This window comes from Carassius carassius, chromosome 45 (assembly GCF_963082965.1).
Source record: "Carassius carassius chromosome 45, fCarCar2.1, whole genome shotgun sequence".
Lineage (NCBI taxonomy): Eukaryota > Metazoa > Chordata > Actinopteri > Cypriniformes > Cyprinidae > Carassius > Carassius carassius.
Genome location: NC_081799.1, coordinates 19,763,290 through 19,785,881, shown reverse-complemented (window position 1 = coordinate 19,785,881; position 22,592 = coordinate 19,763,290). Strand labels below are relative to the sequence as shown.

General features: G+C 36.1%; 1 protein-coding gene across 4 annotated transcripts; it reads right to left on the bottom strand.

The window, feature by feature from the left end:
- Window positions 1-240: 240 nt before the first annotated feature.
- Window positions 241-18,780, bottom strand: wscd1b (WSC domain containing 1b). 4 transcript variants are annotated; one of them, XM_059539562.1, is made up of 11 exons: window positions 10,660-10,996; window positions 8,666-8,772; window positions 8,222-8,485; window positions 8,023-8,137; window positions 5,693-5,877; window positions 4,511-4,632; window positions 3,929-4,100; window positions 3,692-3,856; window positions 3,307-3,507; window positions 2,425-2,844; window positions 243-360 (listed from the first exon to the last, which is right to left on the bottom strand). In XM_059539562.1, exons 3-10 carry the CDS (start codon window positions 8,385-8,387, stop codon window positions 2,492-2,494), a joined length of 1,479 nt encoding a protein of 492 aa, XP_059395545.1. In that variant the 5' UTR covers window positions 8,388-8,485; window positions 8,666-8,772; window positions 10,660-10,996; the 3' UTR covers window positions 243-360; window positions 2,425-2,491. The 4 variants fall into 4 exon arrangements, with proteins under 4 accessions (XP_059395542.1, XP_059395541.1, XP_059395545.1 ...); XM_059539561.1 differs by having other exon boundaries at window positions 8,222-8,529; window positions 10,660-10,995; XM_059539559.1 differs by lacking the exon at window positions 10,660-10,996 and adding an exon at window positions 17,857-18,780 and having other exon boundaries at window positions 241-360; window positions 8,222-8,772.
- Between the last annotated feature and the right edge of the window lie 3,812 nt (window positions 18,781-22,592).

The window sequence follows — 22,592 nt, the reverse complement described above, 5'->3', positions numbered from 1 at the left end:
ACAAGATGTCTCAACATTGATCATGAGGGAACATTTTTCCCTGATGCATCTCTCTGGAATGAATGCATCTTTGTCCACTGAAGACGCTTTGACCCTGAGATTCCAAATGCACATCAGAAACACAGTTCCAAATTAAATACACTTTGGATTTTAAGTATAAAGGCACCTGAAATGCCTTAGGGTAGTGTAATCTACTTAAGGATAATATTAAAATGGACTGAAACTGATAGTATGAGAATAGATTGGTTTAATGGTAAATCGTACTGACTAGACAAAGCCTCCACAATGCCATAAAACTGGTGACAACACAACCACAAACATAAAGCACAAATAAAACAGACAGACAGCAGTTGTGTTTTACTCCGGCCAGTAGTGTAGCCAGAAAAGAGACTCTGGGTGTGCATATGAAAATCTAGCTGTGCCACATTTATTGTCAGATTACTGTGCAAAATTATGGGATAGTATTTTTGTCGCACTGCTTCCGTCCAACCATACTCCTAGTGGTAATTTGCAGGTCGTGTTAAAATGTAGTTGATTGTTAAATGTAATAATTTTCTTCCAAATACGATAATTTTGAACTTCTGGTACTATACTTGGACATTTGCAATCTGGCAACACTGTCTGTTGATGTTGGGCCCGGGGAGGGAGAAACATCCTCATCAGGTGTAACATTAGGCCTTGTGTCCGGCTGTCCATCAAGCCAAGGTTTTTTGCTAAAAACAAATTAAGAAAGGAGCTCTGCGACATATTGCTAGCTAGCAATGTGCAATCAAAAATTAGATTGCTGGGGTCACAGTCAGCTGCTGTTTGCTAATTGGTTGTCAGTCCAAATGTCGGCAGATATATTTTAACAAAAATAATTTAAAATGTAAATTAAATTTTAAAATTTTTAGCATTATTGCACCATATATTGGATTCTTATTTCTGTGCCCCTGAGAGTATGATTTAGAATGTTCAGTGGCATCACAGAACTGCCAGATTCAAACAGCTTTCGCGTGTTGGCTGGCACTGAGCCAGAGACAGACGCGCTCAGCGCTTGTCATATAGACGGTTTCAACGGCCACAACATAAACAAACGTTACTGCGCATGCGCGCTTTTTTGGACCTAACTTAACTTCCGGTAGACTTCCAAATAGAATCAATAACAACAGCCAAGTCCCTCTAGAGTAGATATTTTTTGATAACAAACAAAATATGTTTGCCGCGTGGATCAGGAGGACTTAATGAAAATGCAAATTCATTCTTTGGCAGCAGGAGATGTTTTAAAGCACAGACATAAAGCGCGAGAAATAGAGGTTTCCCCAGTAACAGCTGTAAACAAAGCAGAGGTGGTACGCTCACACGCTGCTTTATCAGGCATATAAAACGCAAGTCTTCCTTCAGAAATACAGCGATATAAAAACACCTATGACTCGTTTTGATATTTAAACATATAAATGCAAGGAATTATTATTATTAAACGTGCAGTACGTAATGTTACTCATGTTTATTCAGCGAAGCCTTTTTGAAAGTCGATCAGTTTTAAAATTGTGGCGAGTCTCCAAAAATAAATAAATGTATGGCAAAACACATCCCGCAGCACAACCACCTGAGCCCAACTTCAGTCTACTCATCACCTTGACTTTAACTGCGTTTGTAGAAGGCACTGAAGCCAGACCGATATACACAACACAGACCGGAAGTTAACTTAGGTCCAGGCGCGTGCGCCCGATGAAACCGTCTATATCACAATTAATATGCAGTGTTTTCAACCACATAATGTTTATTTTAGGTTTCATACATTTAAATATACATAATCACTAGTAAAACAATACATTGGTAGTTTGTAAAATACACACTGATGTCTATGGAAGCAGCAAAAACGATCTAATCAAATGTAATTTGCCGACGTGTTTTATTCATATATCAGACACACATAGCAGAACAATAAAGTTTACTATATTCTTCTACCAGTTCAACAGCCACTTACTTTCATGTATTTCGGGAGAAACTGGGGAATTCAAGTGCTGTACGTTAAATCCGGCTGACAGGACTCTGAACTGCAGCGCTCATCTCGTTATAGATCAAGATATTTTATAAAGGTTTTTAAATGAAGAATCAGAATTTCAGATAGTTGACATGGTAAGCAAGTTTTTGTATATATTTTAATTAAAAAAATTAAAAATGAAATAAAACGAATACCGATACATCTGTTAGTGGATGTGGTGTGTCACGTGACAATCATGACGCGTCGCCATGGAAACAAGGGGTCAGTTAAAATATTTGTAATTTACGCGTGAAAGGGTTGATTTAAAAATATATATATTTTCTCAGTAAACAACAATAGCCCAAGTTTAGTAAACCATTTTTTATTGAGACTATAAAAAATATCTATTTTTAGGTGTGCCAGCTGCCACTGTGGGTGGCACACCGTGGCTACGCCACTGACTCAGGCACTTTGTGTTTCTGTGTCCTCCCTCCAGCAGAGGGCAGCATCTGCATTCACGAATTCTCACCTGGGCATGTACTCCTGTGGTAGGCCATCGAGGTTTCTGTCTCTGAGAGCTTTATCTACTGTGCGGATGTATTCATCTATACGAGCTCTCATTTCTGGGTTGAAGGGGTCAAAGGTCAGGCTGCGAGATCCGGAGCGTTTAAAATGGCCGTCTCTGTTGCTCTCTGTGCACAGAAGTCTTTCCTCAGGAATGCTGGTGTTCAGGAAAGCGGTGATGGTCTTTAACTGAGAGGTTAGATCTTTTTGGAGATTTTCAAAGTGTACCACCAGCAGACGGTGGGCAAACCGCAACCAGGCCAGAGCGTGAGACACCCACCAGGATGAATAGCTGTCCACAAACTCTGACCACTCTGTGAAGAAGAAGAAGAAGAAAAGTATCACTGTAAAACTAAACTAGCATCTGCCACAAGCTTAATCTTAGGACTGCATAGCTTGGGGAAAAAAATTTAATTAAAAAAACATTACACAATCTTGGCTGCACAGTTTTGTGATTTATATATTATTATGGCTATATAATAATAATAATAATGCATAAAAACATAAACATTACAAAAATAGTTGTTGAGGGGTGTGTATATATATATATATATATATTTATATATATATATATATATATATATATATATATATATATATATAGTATTGTTTTAGCTTATTGTAATGCTTTTTTTATCTTATCATAAATCATCATCTTATATAAGTTATTTTGCAGCCTAGAAGTTTGCTGAAGTCCACTGGTTAAGACCCATTGCTCTAAACAGTTTAAATATGTTTGAATAAGGCTGAAACTAATGGTGTTTCATCATTTGCACCTTTGCTCCTCCAGTGAACATCTGACGCGTAGCCCAGGTGTCCGGCACACTTGCGGTTGAACTCTGCCATTAGAGAACGATAGGGGTTTCTCATCAGCAGGATGGCCGAGTTGAACATTTCGATCTCTCGCTGGCCGCTTTCATGAGTCTTGACGCAGATGACTCTCCCACTCTGCCAGTAATCCTTCTCTCCTTTAAAACCTGCAGAGATGTGAGAGAAGAGTGAGCCCAGTCTCTATTTGCTTTCCAATCAAGGACTGACAATTGAGATGTTTAAGAGATGTCAGTTTTGATCCTCTTTTTTTTTGGACAAGACCTAAAAGACTCATCATAAATCTCACAGCTGAAAGCGATAAATGTTTATGTGTTATTAGTGGACTTTCACCTTTGTTGTACAGAGATCCATCGAAGTAATAGCTGCCGGTGTAGAATCCAGTGGCGAGTTCAATCAGGTGACGTAACCAGGTGTTTCCTGCCCCTGGAAAGCTGGACAGGGCTACAAGAGTGCTCGACTTCTGGGGCAGGAATGTCCTTTCTTTGCACGTTGCATCTGAAAGAACAGATGTGTTCGGTTGCAGCATTAGTTCTTAAAGAGCTGTAAAGTTTGCATGCTGTAGGTTACCTAGCACAGGAGTGCTGTACACCCAGTAGTAGTCGAGGTCATAAGGAGAGCTATGGTTTGTTTGGTTGCTCCTCTCACACATGTATTCCTGTTCATTCATCTGGATTGTGAAGAGAAATGGGACATGGCTGCAGAAACAGTCCTGCCCTCTCAGAAAGGCCAATGGCAGGTCCTGATAAGGTCACACACAATTTACAAGTGAAGGAATGGAAATGAAAGTGTAATGAGTAGTGATGGTCAGCCAAATTATGTTTTTCTAGTCTAGATAAATATAGTGTGAATTAAGTGTGGATTAATAGCTATGCACCTTTGATGCTTAGCCCCAATAATATTAATGATTATTTTTATTTCTATTAATAACAAAACAATAAATAATAATAATAATGTATTGTTTAAATCATTTCTTTTATTATTAACTGTATACTTAATATTTTTTTCTAAAAATATTTTATTATATTTGTATTTGAATAGTAGAACTAGTAGTAAAAGTATTATTCATAATGCACATTACTTTTCTAGTCTAATGATCACCCTAAAGAAAACACATTTGTATGGATGGATACAAGCATTTGTGAATTGAACCTTATCTGTACAGGTCTCGATACACTGCTGAGGCGTGTGTGTCGGGCCAGGGGTCTGGATCAGGAAGTCAGCGGTAGAGTTCTGTGGCTTCTTGTAACAGCCATGGTAGTGCACAGTTCTGTCTGAGAAACATTGAACAGAAGTCGTCTTACCCAAAGCCTCAGGTGAACCTCAGTGTATTCAGCAAATGCCACATGAAGTTACAACAAGAGCAGTGCTCACTATCTCTCCCCAGGAAAAAACATGCAGTAAAATGCACATTACTTCAGTACACTTTCGTAATGCATTTACAGTAAAGTGCTTGATTTTCGCACACTAATTTTGTACGTTTATGGTGTCAAGTACACTATTACTATGTCATTAGTAGCAAATGTACCACTTCAGGTACTTTATGCTAAAAGTATACTTACTGTTAAATTGTGAATCTAATCTAAACATGTGTGAATAATCCAATCATGTGCTATTAGTGCTATTTTGCATGAAAAGCCAAATAGAACTTAGTGATAGTGTATATATAAAAATCCACTCAAATTTGATGTAAAGCAATCATAGCACACTTCGAAGCAATGCAGTTATAAAACACTTCTGCTACTTTATCTGACTACTTAAGGAGTATTTAATTGTTAATTAGGGTAATTGGTGCTAATTAGGGTATTTGGGAAAATGTACTTATAACTATTAAATTACTAATATATTTTAAATAAAATCTGTTTATTTTAAACTTAGGATAACTATATAAAAGTGTAGTAACATTGAACTAATTTTTAAATAATTCAAAGCACACTTTTAAGAAATACACTTACAGGTATAAGACTCCTCTGTATATTATATATACATATATACATATATATATATATATATATATATCAGTGGTATTTAGTATACTTTTGCAATTACTACTGAAGTTTTAGTGTACTATAGTGCATAACTTTTACAATTCTATTTAGCACAAAAATAAGAATGTATTACAAATATACTGTATTTTATTATTTTTTTCCCTGGGTCACTTCTGTCCCAGAATACTCCATCCAGTCCCAGTTTAGTCCAGAGTTCTGGCCTTTAAACTAGTTCTTCTCTAATCAATTACTTACAAAAAATCCCATTAAACATGTCATATGTGTGTGGCCTGTTCATGCAGAATCGAGCTCATGTTTGTAATACTTCTGTTTTAATATGACTCACATCTCCTCTGTCCTGGAAGTCGATCCTCAACTCTGTAAACAGACATGCGTCCCACCCCTCCACAGCGGGATCCCTTCTCTCCACGGCAATACAGATTACAGTCTTCACCCCGAGCCCGGCGGGAACAGACCCGATTTCCACAGTGACACTCCGCTCCATACTCCAGCCCAGCATACCGGAACCCACTGCCAAGAGCACACAGCCTTCAAAGCATGGTTCACTCAAAAGTGGTCATTTACTCTCAAAAGCCCTTATTTACCCTCAAGTTGTAGGAGTTTCTTTCTTTCTGACAAATATTTTTAAGAATATTGGTAACCGAACAGCTGATGATCCCTTTTCACTTCCATTACTACGGAAGTCAAAGGGAATCATCAACTGTTCAGTTAACCACATTCTTCAAAATAATTTTAAAATGGCATTTCTGTATTTGAAATGGCTTTAGTATTTATTAGTGGTGGGCCGTTATCGGCGTTAACGTGCTGCGTTAACCTGAGACTCTTATCGGGCGATAAAAAAAATATCGCCGTTAATCTATTCTCAAAGTTAGGTTGGGAGCTGGGTCTATACTAAGCAAGCTATGATGACTTTCACCTTGATATTTTATATAACCGACTGGCTGAGGCCAGCCTAAAAAGATGCTCAGGACAGTTGACAGGCCACTGCTGCGCATCGTCATGAAAGCTTATCTTTTTCACGTGTTTTTAAGCCTTACCGCTTGTCGATTTAAACATTAAAGCATCCAAAAACAAGACGCGGAAAAGCTGAACAGAGTAGCTGGTTACTCGCACGCTGTGTTGGTGCGCACAAGAGACAGAGTATCAGCGTATCACGGACAGCGACACTGAACCGAGCTCTCTTCTGCGAAGTTCTCCTCGAAGTCCCTCCTGCACCTGAACGAACAAATACAAATCACAGTTTGAACAAACAAAAAGATGTGAAAGAGCCCAATTCAGTACTCACGGTGTTCTGGTGTTCAGGGCTCACGCAGAGAAAGGCGTCTCAAAACACTTGAACATTGAATTTGCTTATTTTTGCTCTTGTGCCGACAAATACATACAAAATATGTCAAAATATCCACCTTGGAAATTATGCTCGAAAAATCTGTCAGTTATTTCTTAAGTGAAAGTAAACAGTTGAGGAAAAAAATGGGATGTGTATTAATTATATTGGATGCGTTCATCATCTCTTAAAGTGGCTGCGCCTAATTTAGCTACTGGCTGCTGTAATGTTAATCCAAGAAAATGAAAATCACTCACTGCTCTTGACTGAATTACTTTGTAGTTTTAACAGTCAAACCAAAAATTATTCAGACACCAGATATAATTTTTGATATATATAGCAAAACTGTGATAATGTGAGAAATGTTGAAGGTGTCTGAATAAATGTAGGTTTGATTGTATATTTCATTTTTACATTGAAGACTATCCAGTGCTATTTTACATTTAATTATTTGGTTTCTGTACCTTGACACCTACAAACTTGAAAAAAACTTAAACATTGTGTAAATAGCACAAATAAATAAAAATAAACGAACACAAATTAAACAATTTCAAACAGGGCCCACTGGTACCACCTTCACCGGGTCCCTGCTGACCCCAGCTACGGCCCTGCTCACGCCTGTTTCACACATACTCCATCTGTAGTGCGTATGCAGTCCGTGTGCGTTACGTATGTGGTGCAGCACGGACTCGATGTGCTTTCACACAGGATGCGTTTGCAGTTCGCTACTCGGTACGTAAACCATCGCTGCACTGCTGCAGATGCAACGCTCCTGGGACGCAACTGGAATCCGTTAACATGGGTGCATAAAAGAAATATGCAACGCATACGCACTGCAGACGGAGTGTGTGTGAAACAGGCGTAAGGTTGTTTGCAAATTGTGCAATGTGGAATTAGTTTACAGCTTTTTCAAGCACTTTGTGATGCATTTTGGAAACAGGAGATGAGCCCCTTTTCTAATGCACCACCTAGCTTGATAAACCCCTTCTCAAAGACTTACTGTTTGTCAATTTTATTTGAGTAACACACATATTCTGAATGCCTTCGGCAGAATTCGAATGAGCCATTTTAATCTAGATTAATCTAGATTAATTTAAAGATCACAGTGAGATTAATCTAGATTAAAAATTTTTATCTATGCCCACCACTAGTATTTATGTATTTTTAACACTCTTTCTCTTGCTGACTGTGAGTCTCTGGATGAACTCACGGTCAGTCACGTCAGCCAGCTCACATTCTGCCACCTGCTTCTGTGGATAAACACTGAACGCATTCTTCTAAAAGAACAGGCTTTCTTTCATTTACTCGGTGTACCTTCTTTAAGATGTTACCTCTCAGAGCAGGTGTCCTGACACAAGGCGCTGGTCATTTTGCGGAAATCATAAAGAATGGTCCCGCCGAGTGCGTGCTCCGTTTCATTGTTTATAAAACATCCGACGTAGGTCCCTTGTTAAGGATGATTCAGAAACAATTTAGAATAACTATTAAAAAAAACCTCCAATTTAAGATGGTTATTTTATAAACGCTTACCTTTGTGTCTGGCTTTCTTGTGTGACAGATCATGTTCAGAAGAGCTTTTCTGTTCTGTATCATCATGGAACCAGTGGCGTCTCAAATGCCTGATCTCCAGATTACGAGATATCAAGTGTTTTTGGTCCTTTCTGCTGTCTGTCTGATCAAGAGGTTGGTTCTCCATCACTTGGATGACTTTCCTTCTGTACAACCACCTGGCAGCAGGTAGCTCCAGGGATCTAGATGGCGCTGGTTGTGAAGGTAGCGCCGCTGTATCTTTTTCTCTCTGAAATGTTAGCACACTGGAGCGCTGAAGCAGTAACACGCTTCCTGCCATGATGTAAGCCACACCCAGAAAAAACAGAAGCAACTGAGCCCGCCTTAAAAAGTGCTGAAGTCTGTAGAACGGCTTGGCCATCCTGGTTCAGACCATTCAGATGGATGTCAAACAATTCTTTATACTTATACAGTACAAATAAATACAAGATTGTATATTCTAGGCAGCATCCTGATCTCCATCCTTTAGAGATTTAGCTCCTGGTGTCTACAGCATCATGAGTTCACAGGACCTAAAATAAATAGAAACGCATGTCAGGATTGAATATAGGATAAGACTATTAAATAAACCTATGTTCCCTTTTAGATTGTAGCCATTTACAGGTAACATCTAAAAATAAATGAACCCCTTTTTTTTTTTGTAGATGCTCAGAAGGCTTGTTGTGACCTAGAAGAGGCTTCAGCCCTTTGGGGCTAATGAGCTGTTTGTGATGAATCGATTTGAGTCTAATTATAATTTTCCCTTTTGATTTACTAAACATGTTTGGAAAAAACAACATGTCACAGATCACAGAGCTCATTCATATTGCAGACAGAAAGAAGATGTCCAGATTCATCAGTGTATAGTAAAGCTAATAAAGTAATGTGTCGGAGGAAATAAGTTGTTTTGCCAGAGTATTAGTAACTTTGCAACTGAAATGATCTCAAATCTGATTCTACTGCTATTTGATTAGTTTAACCCCAGGGTCAATACAAGCTCAATGTTTATTACCAGAAAAAAATAATTTTCTACTACGGAAATATCAGAGTTACAGTGAGGCACAATGGAAATCAATAACGTACTGTAAATGTTGACACTAATGTAAATGTTATTACTAAATTGCAATAGTATAGCCAAAACAATTTATATTTTAGCTTGATTTTACTGTAAAAATCACAACTTTTTCTTTCTTAAATTTTATATATATATATATATATATATATATATATATATATATATATATATATATATATATATATATATATATATTATAAAAACATCATAAACATCACATTTCTGTTTTAAATTCATTCCCCATTGACTTCCATTTTAAGTGTCTTAATTTTTTTTTTGAGTGAAACCAATATTGTGCCACAAATGCTGTCAATTGGGCTTAACTTATATTAAACCAAGAATGTCCCTTTAAATTCCTTAAAGGGTCTAACAACTACTACAGGATCAATCATTTTGACAGCATTATCTCCTAGTATTTTTCAGATTTCCATCAGGACTCTAGAAATAACAGGGAAGCAAACAACATATGGCACTGCTTGTTTAAATTCATCATCCGCTCTGAAATGCTGGACAGTTCGTCGTGTTGAATCTGTGGAAAACGGTCTTTGTGCCAAGAGGATTCTCCAGGAAAATAGCACTTGTTTGTAGACTATAGTGTTATATTTCTGCATTCGATTGTGCAGCCATTTACATGCTGATTGAAAACCTTTCTCTTCTTGATGGGAATCTGATGGTCAACGTCCAAAACATTGTTTTTATATCAGCACATTTATATGACAGTTTTTTTTTCTTAATTCTTTTAGCTCATTCTGATTGGGTCTGTCCTTTTATGCTATTTGCTTAACACCTCACTCAGCATGTGTATTTAGAAATTATCTATAGCCTATTTTAGTTTATATTTTAGTCTTGTGGTATGGGTTTGTTTATCCCTGCAGAGCTCTATGTCTGTTTATTAGACTATTCAGACTATTTAGAGAATAAGTTGAATATCTACGGTCTGTAAAAGAAAAACGTACTGTATATGGTCATTTTAAAATTCATTTTACTGTTAAAAAGAAGCAAAGTTATGACCACAAACCCAAGCCAATGTTCTTTTATTCATCTATAAAACTTTCTAAGCGCAAACTGTCAATCATTTGAAAAGAAACTAACCTCATTGTAGTTAAAACATCTCTTATAGGCTACAGTATTGAGTTTCACCAACAGCTTCTTTAGTTTACATAGACTTTTGTTCATTTAAGTTTGAGATAACTGACCTGACGTTATTCCTATGATCAAAATACACCATTAAGTTAACGGATAATATCGAATACAGTACGATATTTGCCAGTAGATTATGCATAAGGCTGCGTCCAGGTACACATCAGAGGTTATTAGAGTATATACTAAGATAAGACTTGTTTACCTTTATGTTAGTGTGTTGCCTCAGATCAGGTGCGGTTCCGACGGACGCGGATCTGCGCTCGGACACGCGCTTCACTGTCGCGAGCCCGGTGATTCCTGACTGGAAATACTCGCCGGCTTTTCTCTTCCCCGCTGCTCAACTCTATCCGTCGATTACAAAAGAATGTTTTAATCGTACGTTTAACTACTTTATCTGTTCCTAAATCTTCTGCAGCTTTTGAACGACTTTTTTTTGTATCTGTACGTCCTTTTAAGTCATTGAAGAGAAATGAGAGAGCGTCTTGAAGAATATTCACCGAATTAAAACGGGGTTGTTGTTCTCTGGCAATGTGTAAAACACGGACTGAACCACTGCGATAAGCTGAGCTCATTACAGAGCAGACGCTGATGTGTCAGGCTTTACACAATCAGCAGGGACCCAGATTCTCTGCCAGCACCAGAACAGACACCAAATTACTATAAAAAGCCAACTTGCTTGATTAAACTTTATACTAATGTCTGTTACGATAATTAACTATGCTATAAGATTATAATGGTCAAAGATTATTTAAAACATTAAATTGTGTAATTCCGTTTTTTTCCTGCACTGTAGCAAATGATTCGAGTTTGAATCTCCCAAAACCTGTTGAAAACATGTCATATTTCATCCCAACCTCAAATGATATTTTGCATAAGGAAAATTAAACCTGTTTTATTACCATTGGGATTAAAAAAAAAAAAAAATATATATATATATATATATATATATATATATATATATATATATATATATATATATATATATATATATATATATATATATATAGCATTGTCAGGCAACAACAAAACACATTTCCAACAAATTCTCATTGCAAACAGTTAATATTAATTTATTTATTTATTTAATAAGAATGTGTGTTAAGTTGTGTGATAGTTTGTATGGCCCTTAATTAATCATGATTAACGTATTATAATGGTGTCAAAATCCTTTATGAAAAATGCTATTTTATTATTTTTTCCCTTCTCTTTCTGTATTTTTCCTCCCACTCAAACACTTCAAGCTCTCAAAATGCCTCTTTGTACAGCATTACACAGTTTGATTAATGGTGATTTAATCACAGGCTTTCAAAACCATTTCTAAGCTCTTAGCCAGCGTTTTTTTCTTTTTTAAAACATATGTGGATTCTGTTCTCAGGCTAACAGAGAATACATTAGTTTTTTATTTGGACATTGGTTATTTGCTATGAAAATCTGTAATACATCAGTGAGGGAGACTGTGGTTCACTAATGCTGGGTTTTTGGGTTCCTTTGGCTCCAGAGATCTGGCACTATCTGCGCTGGCGCTGAGCAGGACAGAGGCTTTGTTTTTATGGAGACAGGAGAGGAGCACATTCTCTCATTGTTTTTGAGATTTGTCCCTCAGGAACACTGACTGCAGAACAGTGTGCAATGTTTTCAAGTAATTATATTGCACTTATGTTCAAGGTCAGGGACCAATCGACCAATTGATTCCATTTGGTCCTGGTGGCTTGGCCCAATGGAGAAAAACAGATTAAAATCTCTTGATAACCGCACATTTAAGGGCTCCAGGCACAAGCTGCAGATACAATCATCTGCCCTGCACATCTCTCTGATGAGAGCCATATACACCTGAATTGTCTGTCTTTCTTTTTCTGTCTGACTTTCACATTCTCTTTTTTGCAACTGTTTTATTTTCTTAAGGTGTTTGAAAAACAGCAGCTGATGTGACTTTCACAATCCATCACCAGAATTAATGTTCAGGCATGCAAGAATCATTTTCTATGCACTTCTCAAGGCTTAGACCTTGGTAAAAATATTAAACTCGATTTTTAAACATCAGAAAATATGAAAACCTGAATTTGCTGTATATTTTTTGTTGACTCAGGCTTTCAAAGTTGCTAATTTACCCTTATTCATAGATGTGCAAACCTTATTCCAACTGTCATAATCTATTTGAATTAATTCATACACAAGAGTCCCTGTCTTGGATGCTGATTGGACAATAAAGCCTTTTAGTTGAACATAAATGCACAACAGAGTGCTTTAGTGCAGTTTTTCAGTAACATTATTTCTGGAAGTTTTTTTTCCATTAATATATTATTTTCCCATACGGATTTTAAAGAACTCTCCTTTAAAACTTTATAAGCCATAACCAGCTATGAGGTGAATCACGACACTACAAACGTTTGTTTGAAAACAAAATCAGAAAAAAAGAAAAAGGTATACAGTACAAAACCGCTTTAGAGAAAGAAGTACAATAAAGCATTGAATTGCATACATTTAAAAATGAAATATAAGATATATGGAGAAGTATAATAAAAAAAATATTAATATCTCTCACATTTCACTGCTGGTTATATTCTCACGCTTCACTGCTGGTTATATATGCTGTGTATGTGACGAATAAAAATCTTGAATCTTGAATATAAACCTATTAATTTAAAGTTGTTGATTATATCTTTAAAAACAATATGTTTTAAAGGAGACATATTATGTCCATTTTTACATTATGTAATAAAAATCTCTTGTGTCCCCAGAATGTTTCTGTGAAGTTTCAGCTCAAAATACCCCACAGATCATTTAGTAAATGCCTGTTTTAAGTGGAAGCAGAAACTGCTGTTTTACGTGCCTGTCTCTTTAAATGCAAATGAGCTGCTGTTCCCCTCCCACTTTTCCAGAATAGAGCTGTGCCAGTTCAGCACTGACCTGCTAAAAACATCTGTTTTGGTTCTGATTATCATGTTTATCGCGCTGAAATCATGCATTTTACAGCATACAAGTTTAACTTCTGATATAGGGTTTTCTGAGTGCGCACATCTGAAGCACATGGACAGAAAGCGGCTGTCACAGCATGTGAGTATTAAACTAAATTCTCCTTCACACTCAAGTTTACGTTAAAGACACACACGTTACAAAAAACAGTCAGTTATGTCCGTGAAGGCAAACCGCTGGGAATAAATCACATATTTATTGTAGATCTGTGTGGCAGCAGCAATATACAGTAAATAAGTCAATAAATCTTTTCTGAGACTGGGTAAAATATTGTTCTGTGCTCGGCTGTGCAGCCAAAAACAGAACAGTTAGCATGTCTTGCTCAAACTTTTGCCATGGCGTTAGAACTGGTACGTTGCTTGCAGAATCAAATTGACAGCACTGTGGGTATAAACTTATGAGATAATAGATAATGAGATAAAGTCTTTATAGGTTTAGAAGTTTCCTAATAAATAGATGAAATAAAATATCTGTAAACAAAGCTCCACTTCAGAACTGTTACATTTACCAGGTTCAGAAAAATACATTGAAATTTACTGCAATTCATCCAAAGGCCTTAAGTGACAATGTGAACACCATGTTTTAATGATTTTCTGTTGCTTTATTTTTCACCCAGCAACCCTGAGAAAAGAGCTTTTGTTTGGCCATGGACTGTTATTAAATGCACTTTTCAGTCTTTTTCTTTTTGTGTCAGTTTTTATGCATAAATCCCACTACGGAAGACAGTCTTTATGTAGATGTTTTGTCAGAATGAACCATCTTTTGAGTGCTCAAGTCTGTCTGCAAACAAAGTAAAAGAAAATTGTGAATAAAGTTTTTCATTCTTTAATGAGGGTCTGTTGTTGGGAAGCACCAACCTTGCTAATGAACAGACCAGCAATGAAGAAAATGCTATTAAATCACAGCACTGAATTACACTTCAGACTGCTGGCATATTTATTTATTTATTTATTTCACACACGTCATCATTTTAAAGACAAAATTACAATAGTTATAGAAAGGTTAATGTGTGGAAAAAAAAGAGGAGACCCCAAAGAAGCTATTAAAAGCTTTTAGGAGGGGGCCCAATAATACCATACAACATATAACATACAAAGACAAAAAACTCAATCCATAGACACAAATTAATAGAAATACAACAAGACACAAGCACTACAACAAACAGACGATCCCAGCACTAATATAACACTTTCATAATGATCAAAAAGTATATGTTAAAAGCAGTTTTTCCTTAAGATTTTTCTTGAAAATGGAGACAGAATGCAACAATTTAAGTTTTTCCTCAAGTCCGTTCCAAATCTGTAGTCCTCTACAGACTAAACTTAGGCTCGTATATATCAATCGTCTTATTTTACCAGTAATTAAATGTTTTTCCCTTGTGTGATATGTATGCTGGGGTCGGCTGATTGGGACAAGTTCACACAATCTGTAATTTAACTTGTGAACAACCTGGAATATCATACAGGCATTATGAAAAGTATTATATTCAGTAAGTCTTAATAGACCAAGGCGATGAAACAATGGACGTGAAGGGGTATTTGGCTCAGACCACGTTTATATACGTATAATTTTTTTCTGTAAAGTCTGTATTTTTTTTCAGGTAGCTAGTAAAAGTGTTACACCATATGACATTGCAATAATTTATATGGGACTCAAACAAGGTTTTTTTATAAGATGACAAGTGCTGACTGTGGGAGAAAATTTCTTATTTTGAAAAATAGTTCAACGTATTTTGATAATTTTTTTATTAACTGATCAACATGACATTTAAATTGTAGACATTCATCAATAAAGACTCCGAGAAATTTTGTGGTGTTTACTCTTTCAATAATTAGTTCATTTATTTTAAGACAGACATGCTTATTTACCAATTGATTTTGTTTTGAATGAAATACGATGAAGTTTGTCTTGTTTATGTTAAGAGATAATTTATTGCACCGAAACCAGATAGCAACATTTCTTAGCTCTCTATTTATTGTTTCTTCCATTTCATCTGGACTCTTATGTGACATAAATAAGTTTGTGTCATCAGCAAGCAAACCTTATGTAAAGCCATTGTGGAATTTTCAAAATCATTGATATATATTAAAAAAAGAAGAAGGCCCAAAGTGGATCCCTGAGGGACTCCACATTTAATGGGTTTACTTACTGAAATTTGTTCATTGATAGTTACATACTGCTGTCTACCAAATAAATAACTTCTGAACCAGCTAAGGGCTAATCCTCTAACTCCATAATGGTGTAATTTATTCAATAGGATGTCAAAATCAATAGTATCAAACGCCTTAGATAAATCTAAAAAAATACCAATACCGCAATCGCCTTTATCAATGGCATCATTGATCTTTTCAATCAGATCAAGTACTGCCATGCATGTGGTTCTTTTTTTCCTAAAACCATATTGAGAAGAAGCAACAATATTTAATTTATCAAGGTAGTCATATAGCCTGTTGTACACTACTATCTCTAAAACCTTAGAAATTGTGGGCAAGATTGATATAGGATGATAATTGCACATATAATTTTTATCCACAGATTTGAACACTGGTATAATTCTGGAAATTTTTGTCCTTTTTGGTACAATTCCAGCAAGCAGAGAGAGATTAATACAATAAGTCAATGGCTCCATGATATTAAATGCTATGGCTTTCAGAATTTTACCACAAATTTCATCCTCGCCAGCAGTGTACGAACTTCGTAAATTTGTAATTATTTTATAGACTTCATCACAATTAGTTGGTTTCATAAAAAAATAATTTGCATAAGAGCCCCGTAAATAATGGTAGAAAGTGATAACCTGAGGTTGAACTATTTTGTTAGTTTTTTTCCCCAATAGAGTTAAAGTAATTATTAAAATTATTTGCTGAATTAATGTCATGCATATATTTATTACCCAAATTTGAGGGTAAGCCCACGGCATTTGGAAGCACAGCGTTGTTTTTGCTCTTGTTAAGGACTTCATTTAGCACTTTCCAGGACCTCTTAGAGTCACCCTGTGATGCTTTTATGAGGTATGTATAATAGTTATTTTTACTTTTCCTTATTATATTAGTAAGTTTATTCCTGTAACTAGTATATATATCCTTGTTCATAGCACTTGGGCATTTTAAGAAATGTTTGTAAAGCTTATTTTTATGGGTGATAGATTTTAAAATACCTTTTGTGAAACAGGGGTTGAGACCAGTCGCGCGGTGTCCGGCGTTCTTTTCAGGGATAGTACAACAAATAGAGTTTGTAATTTCGTTTATCAAGTTGTCATAAGCAGTATCAGGATTGTTGCAGTCATAGACTGCTTTCCATGTTTTAGCCTTTAAATTTTCACTCAGTAGTTTCAGGGTTCTTTAGTACTTTAATTTTTGTTTTTCGCCGTGGTAATTCATTCTTATTTGCAAGATCTTGAAACAATACAATCGTAAAATGGTCAGTAATGTCAGATAACACGACTCCAGATTCTAGTCTAGTATTTCGAATGTTTGTGATGATATTGTCAATAACTGTCCTAGTGGAGGGCGTTACTCTGGTAAATCGGTTTATGGTACAAAAGAAAGAAAATGAATACAAGGCATTTACGAAGTATCTTTTTACGTCATCTTTGGAGACATCAATATTGAAGTTCCCAAGTATGACACAATCTTAGTTTTTTTTTGTTTATGGAGAATAATATGTCCTCCAGTTTATCCTTGAAAACATCAAGGTCAGAGTCAGGGGGGCGATAAATCACTCCTCCTATAATTTTTTTTGCATTAGTGAGATTTATCTCCACGAAAAGTGAATCTGAATGATTTTCATCTAAGACAATGTCATCACAAACATTAATTTGATATCTGGAGTGAACATATAAACAAAGCATAATGTATTGCAACACATCCAAAAGCAGAGTGCTGGGTTTGGTTTGGGAATCACCATAGTAAAATACTCAGATTTTCCTGAACCACTTATTTGTCAGTGCACTACTGAATATACAGCTATATTTGTTCACAAAATCTGACATGATTCAACATGTAGTTCGGTTCCTGGTGGCAGTTCTTTTTAGAATAATATGTGTAAAGAACCAGTGTTGTCTGATTCCCAAACAAATGACTACGCTAAACTGAAACAACGTGGCTGTAGTACATCTGAGTTTATATGTTGTCTCACTGGTTCTTTTTAGTGAATCATATGTATCAATGATACACAGATATTAACTGAATATGTTAAGGCCAGCTATTAGTGCTTATTGCATTGTAGTTTGATCATTAGCTTGTATTTAAGATTTCAGTTTTTTATTAGTGGTTTTCTGTTGTTTTTGTGATATTTAGAGTCAGGGGTTTGTTTTAAACCTGCAGTCAGACAAAATATACTTAGAAAGAGATAAAGGGATTTATCTTCACAGATTCAGAGATGTTCACCGGAGCTCAAACCTATGGAGAGAAGAGAGAAGACTGACATTTGTCCTCATGATTTCAGGGGAAAGAATGACTTCCAAAAGTGCAGGTTCTGTGGCATTGTAAAGTTCATCATTTGTGTTTTGGACTCGCTCTTCAGACAGACTGCCTTATGCATGAGAAAGATCCCTCTTTGTGCTAGGGGTCCTGCTGTATGTGTCTCTGTCTCATCTGGATGGCAGTCATGCTCAGACTGCGTTTTATGCTCCTGAGGAGAAGCCTCAGGTTCTTCTATACACACACACACAGAGAGAGGCTTGTGGAAAATAGTGGCCTGAAATTCAAATGAACCTACAATAGAGCCGGCTGAGGCCTTTGGCCACTTCTAGTTGAATCCAATACAAGCAGTCCTTTATCTCTGCGGCATTTAAAAAAAATCAAACCTGACATTTCATGGCTCCTGGGAAATACAGGCATACAAACAAAATATGTCATTTTAAAGTCAAGCAAGTAAACAAAACACCCAGAGCCAAGGTGATTTCTAATATCTTTGGGCATCAGCTTACTTTTTCAAATGATTTGATGACTTTAATTTGCATTTCTTGTTTCTTGAACGTGAATTTCTTAAAGGAATGCTCTTCTAAAAACTTCATCCTGTCACTTATTTGCGCAACCTCATGCTGTGCCAAATCCATAAGCTGTTTTCTGTGGAACAGAATGAAATTCATTGTTGACAATGTGTTTAACACCCAATCAAGCCCTCTATTTGAGATTAGTGGTATGAAAACAGTAAGCTTCGTTGTGTTGGTGGCGTACTCTTGGCTGGAGAGATAAAAGGCTCAAGTGTTTTCCAGACGATTCTGTTTAGAGACAATGGGGGGAAAGTCTGTCATTTTCAGTTTCAATCTTTTATCCCCTTGTTTTTGTTTTGATGCTATATTTTTCCTAGACTATCTTCAGACCAACAGAAAGGGTGAATTTATTTTAGACTACAGATGGAAATTAAATAAATCATCTACTGTGAAGATTTGTGGGGGTGGGGGTCTTTGGTTTCAGTTTTTTGCACAAATTAAACCATCAAATAGAAATGTTCCATATAAAGTAAGATGAGGTCTGATTGTACAGACAGTTCATCTGTCAGGTATTACTGGTGCGTGGCAGGCGATTAAATACCAGTCATTTAGGTAATCTAAGTTCTTTCCTGGTACAATTAGAATCTGAAAGTGTATTAGATGGAGAGAGAATGTCAACGTAATGGAGGCCCAAAACAGAATTGATCACTTTCTTTACATCAGAGAGTTCTTAAAGATAAAGGATTTATTTTTCTTGTTTAAAATACATTTTAGTAGAAACATTGGGTCATTTAAAATAGCTAATTATATTATTTTACTTCCTGCATGTTTTGCAGTACTTTCAAAATATCCAGTGAGCAACAATAAAAGCATGTTCCATTTTCCTAAAGACAAATGTAAGTAAATGTTGCAGTGTCTTTTTTGTTGTTTTACATATTGTGGCAGTTTGAAATGAAATGTCTGATGACTGGTGCTAAAAGGTTAATACTCATGCTTAAAAACAATATACTTCCTGAACAGTTGAAGATTAACTTGTGTAATAATTTAACTAATATAAATGTGAGATAATATAAATATAATGTAACTAAAGCAAATGCGAGATAAAAATAGGAAACTTCAATCATCTGTATAAAAATATACAAAGGTAGGTAAGTTTTTTTTTTTGTGAGTTTTGCACAATGTAGGTATAAGGATGTTATCACCGCCATTTCTTTTCTCCACCATTCTGTTCGATGCCATCAAGGGTAAAATGGCCTTGTCTTGACTTTAAACCATACTAGGCTGGCACAGGGTGTTTTTGGGAGCTGGGACAGTAATGAGAGAGCGCATGACGGGTTTACAGTTGTGCTGGGTAAATTGTAATTGTTTGCTCCTGCCTTTCTGAGTTTAATTGGCTTAGTTCATTAATGAAGTGGCATGAGAACAGCTCTGCGCATGAGTGCACTTCATTCTGTAATTAAGAAATTAGTTTGACGCCGTGAGATCCCCAGGCGTGTGGCATTCATACTGTCTCACTTTAGTGAAAGACAAATGATTGGCAGTGATGTCACTGGGTGCCGTAAGCCGTCACAGCGCTGCTTATGCAAGTGATTATCGACGTGTAAAAAGTTATGAATGTAGTGCCAAAGCTGTGGGAAATCTGCTGTGAAATTATCCATATATACAGCACTGTGGGCAATCAAATGCTGAGTGCAAAATGAGGAGACATTTCAGATGTGATAAAGGAGTAGTTCACCCAAAAAACATTAGTCTAGTTACGCAATAAGACTGTGCTGTGTTGTGAATAAACCAATCTAAGCTCATTTGAAAAACATACCTCTACCTACAGTACATTTTTGTAAAGCTCCAAAAACTTACAATTTATTGCAGTTTCCAGTTGAAATGGACTCAGTACAACACCAAAAACGTTTATTTCGGTTCATACAAATTATGATTACAGGGGCAGATTATTGATTAACAAATACTTATTTTCACGTGGTTCTTGATGTCACAACACTTTAACAATAGTGCATGATTTAAACCAATACATTCTGACGTTTGCATCACATAACCAGCTCCATATGTATGGTTTTTCTGATTTAAACTTGCTCAGTAGCTCACCTGGTAAAACATGAATCACAATAAGGTAAAAGATTTGTAGAATCAAGTTGAAATTCACATGGTTGCTTCAGCAAGGTTTAGGTTATTTATTTTTAGAGGTTGCATTGACTAGTCGACTTCAATGCTCTGCCATGACGCTTTAAGCTTGACACCGACTAGTTGCTGGTCCTAGAAGGCACAACAGGATAAGAAATCTTTGAAGGGCTTCCACGTTTACGCTTCGTTTCCAAACAGTTAAAATTACAAATAAATGTAAATCAATAAAAAAATGTAATCTTTACCGTGCTACTTTATCTGTATCTGATTTAGAACGAGCAGAAATCTGTGAGAAATATAACGACCCAAAGGCAAAAGAACTGATCAAATTGAGCTATTATAGGAAGAAATAGCCATGTGTGCAGCGCTGTGTCATATGCCCTAGTTGTGCACAAGGTGTTTGTCACAACTCCAGACTTATTTGTTCATTAATGACGTCATCAGCGACTAGTTGACTTCAACTCAACTCTCATCACATAAAAGTCGATTAAAAAAATCAGAAGACGTTCAACTCCTAATTATTTTCAAATCCCTCATTAACCTTTTAGTGCCACTCACCAGACACCAGACATTCATCTCCTAACTGCCACTGCCACGCATTTTTGGTAAAAATGAACATACCATACATTAGACATTTCAAGTTTGAAAACTGCGTAACGCATACAAAACTTGTAATATCAGAAATGTCACCATGTCACATTTTTCCAAAGAGACTTGGTTGCAACCTTATGAAATACACTGAAATCCCACCTTCTGAAATCTCATTCATTTTTTGCTAAACTATCCCATTTATATGACAGTAAAAGTGTGGTCATTTTGCCAGTGATAGTGAATCCAATCGTTATACTCTTGAGTGTGAATCAGACCTCAAGCATCTCCATTTCAATTCTGCACTTGTTCTTCTTGGCTGCTTCGACTGTGACCTTGCATCAGAGGATTGAATGACATAGACATGACACAACCACCTGACAGACCTGTTCTCTCTGATTTATGGCCTCATATTGAGGACAATGTAGAAGATGAACACCAGTGAAATGGCATATGAACTCACTGACATGCACACACTCTTGTCAGTGTTATATTGATTTACTGATACTATAGTATGTGCACTTCAATTAAGTGATTACATTACTACAGAAATTCATTACTTGGACAAGAAATCAATGGTTTATAGAATGCATGCAAGTAAGAATAGAATAAACCAAATTACAAATGAACATAATTATGATATGCAGATGTCTTTTGTTCAGTTTTTAGTGCAAGAACAAAAAGAATAAATAATTTCTGCTGTATGATTACAGCAGTTTGGCTGGACACGTAGCTGAAGCCCCAGGAGAAAAGATATGGTATCGTCTGCTCTGTTGTTGTAGTTTTTTCATCTTCGTGAAGCCATCGATCACATATTCCATTTTAGCCATGAAAGAAGAGGAACCTGGGTCCTCTGATAGCAGCTACTGATTGATTATAGCTCATAAATCCAATGTTATGACAAGCAGAACAGGTAATCCACATGTGAGATTTGTGCATGAGCCATATGGGGGTAATGTATGACCTCTGTTATCTCCAAGAAGTAGCCACATCCAACCCTGTAACGCTGGTTTCTGGCATTATACAGCATTTAGACAGATGTTGAGACTAAAGTCATCCATAACAGATGAAAAATCCATGGAGTGATGAAGAAGAGCAGCACCTGAGATTATATTTACCTGTTGTGGCTACTTCATATTTTTTTAAATCTCAGATTTCAGTAAATAAAATAATTTGAATATATATATATATATATATATATATATATATATATATATATATATATATATATAAATCACAAAAAAAAGTTTTTATTATACGTTCCTCTGGGATACCCAATCATAAATGGGTGCCATCAGACAGCTGATAAAAAACATCAGAATAATGCACACGTAATCCACATTGCACAAAAATCCATCACTATTTTTAATGTTTTGATTTTAAAATCCATTCCCTGTTGTCATCTCACATCCAAATACAGAAATATATTTGTTTAGAATTGTTTTAGACTTTTTTCCCCCTTGTAAACAGTGTTTGATCAATTATTTCTCTCCTGATTTTTT

Coding starts and splice junctions, on each gene's coding strand:
- wscd1b (XM_059539559.1), bottom strand. CDS start 8,621: ATGGCCAAGCCGTTCTACAGACTTCAGCACTTTTTAAGGCGGGCTCAG. Junction 4,101..4,510: donor TCGAGACCTGTACAGATAAG/GTTCAATTCACA, acceptor TGACCTTATCAG/GACCTGCCATTGGCCTTTCT. Junction 3,857..3,928: donor GTACAGCACTCCTGTGCTAG/GTAACCTACAGC, acceptor CTGTTCTTTCAG/ATGCAACGTGCAAAGAAAGG.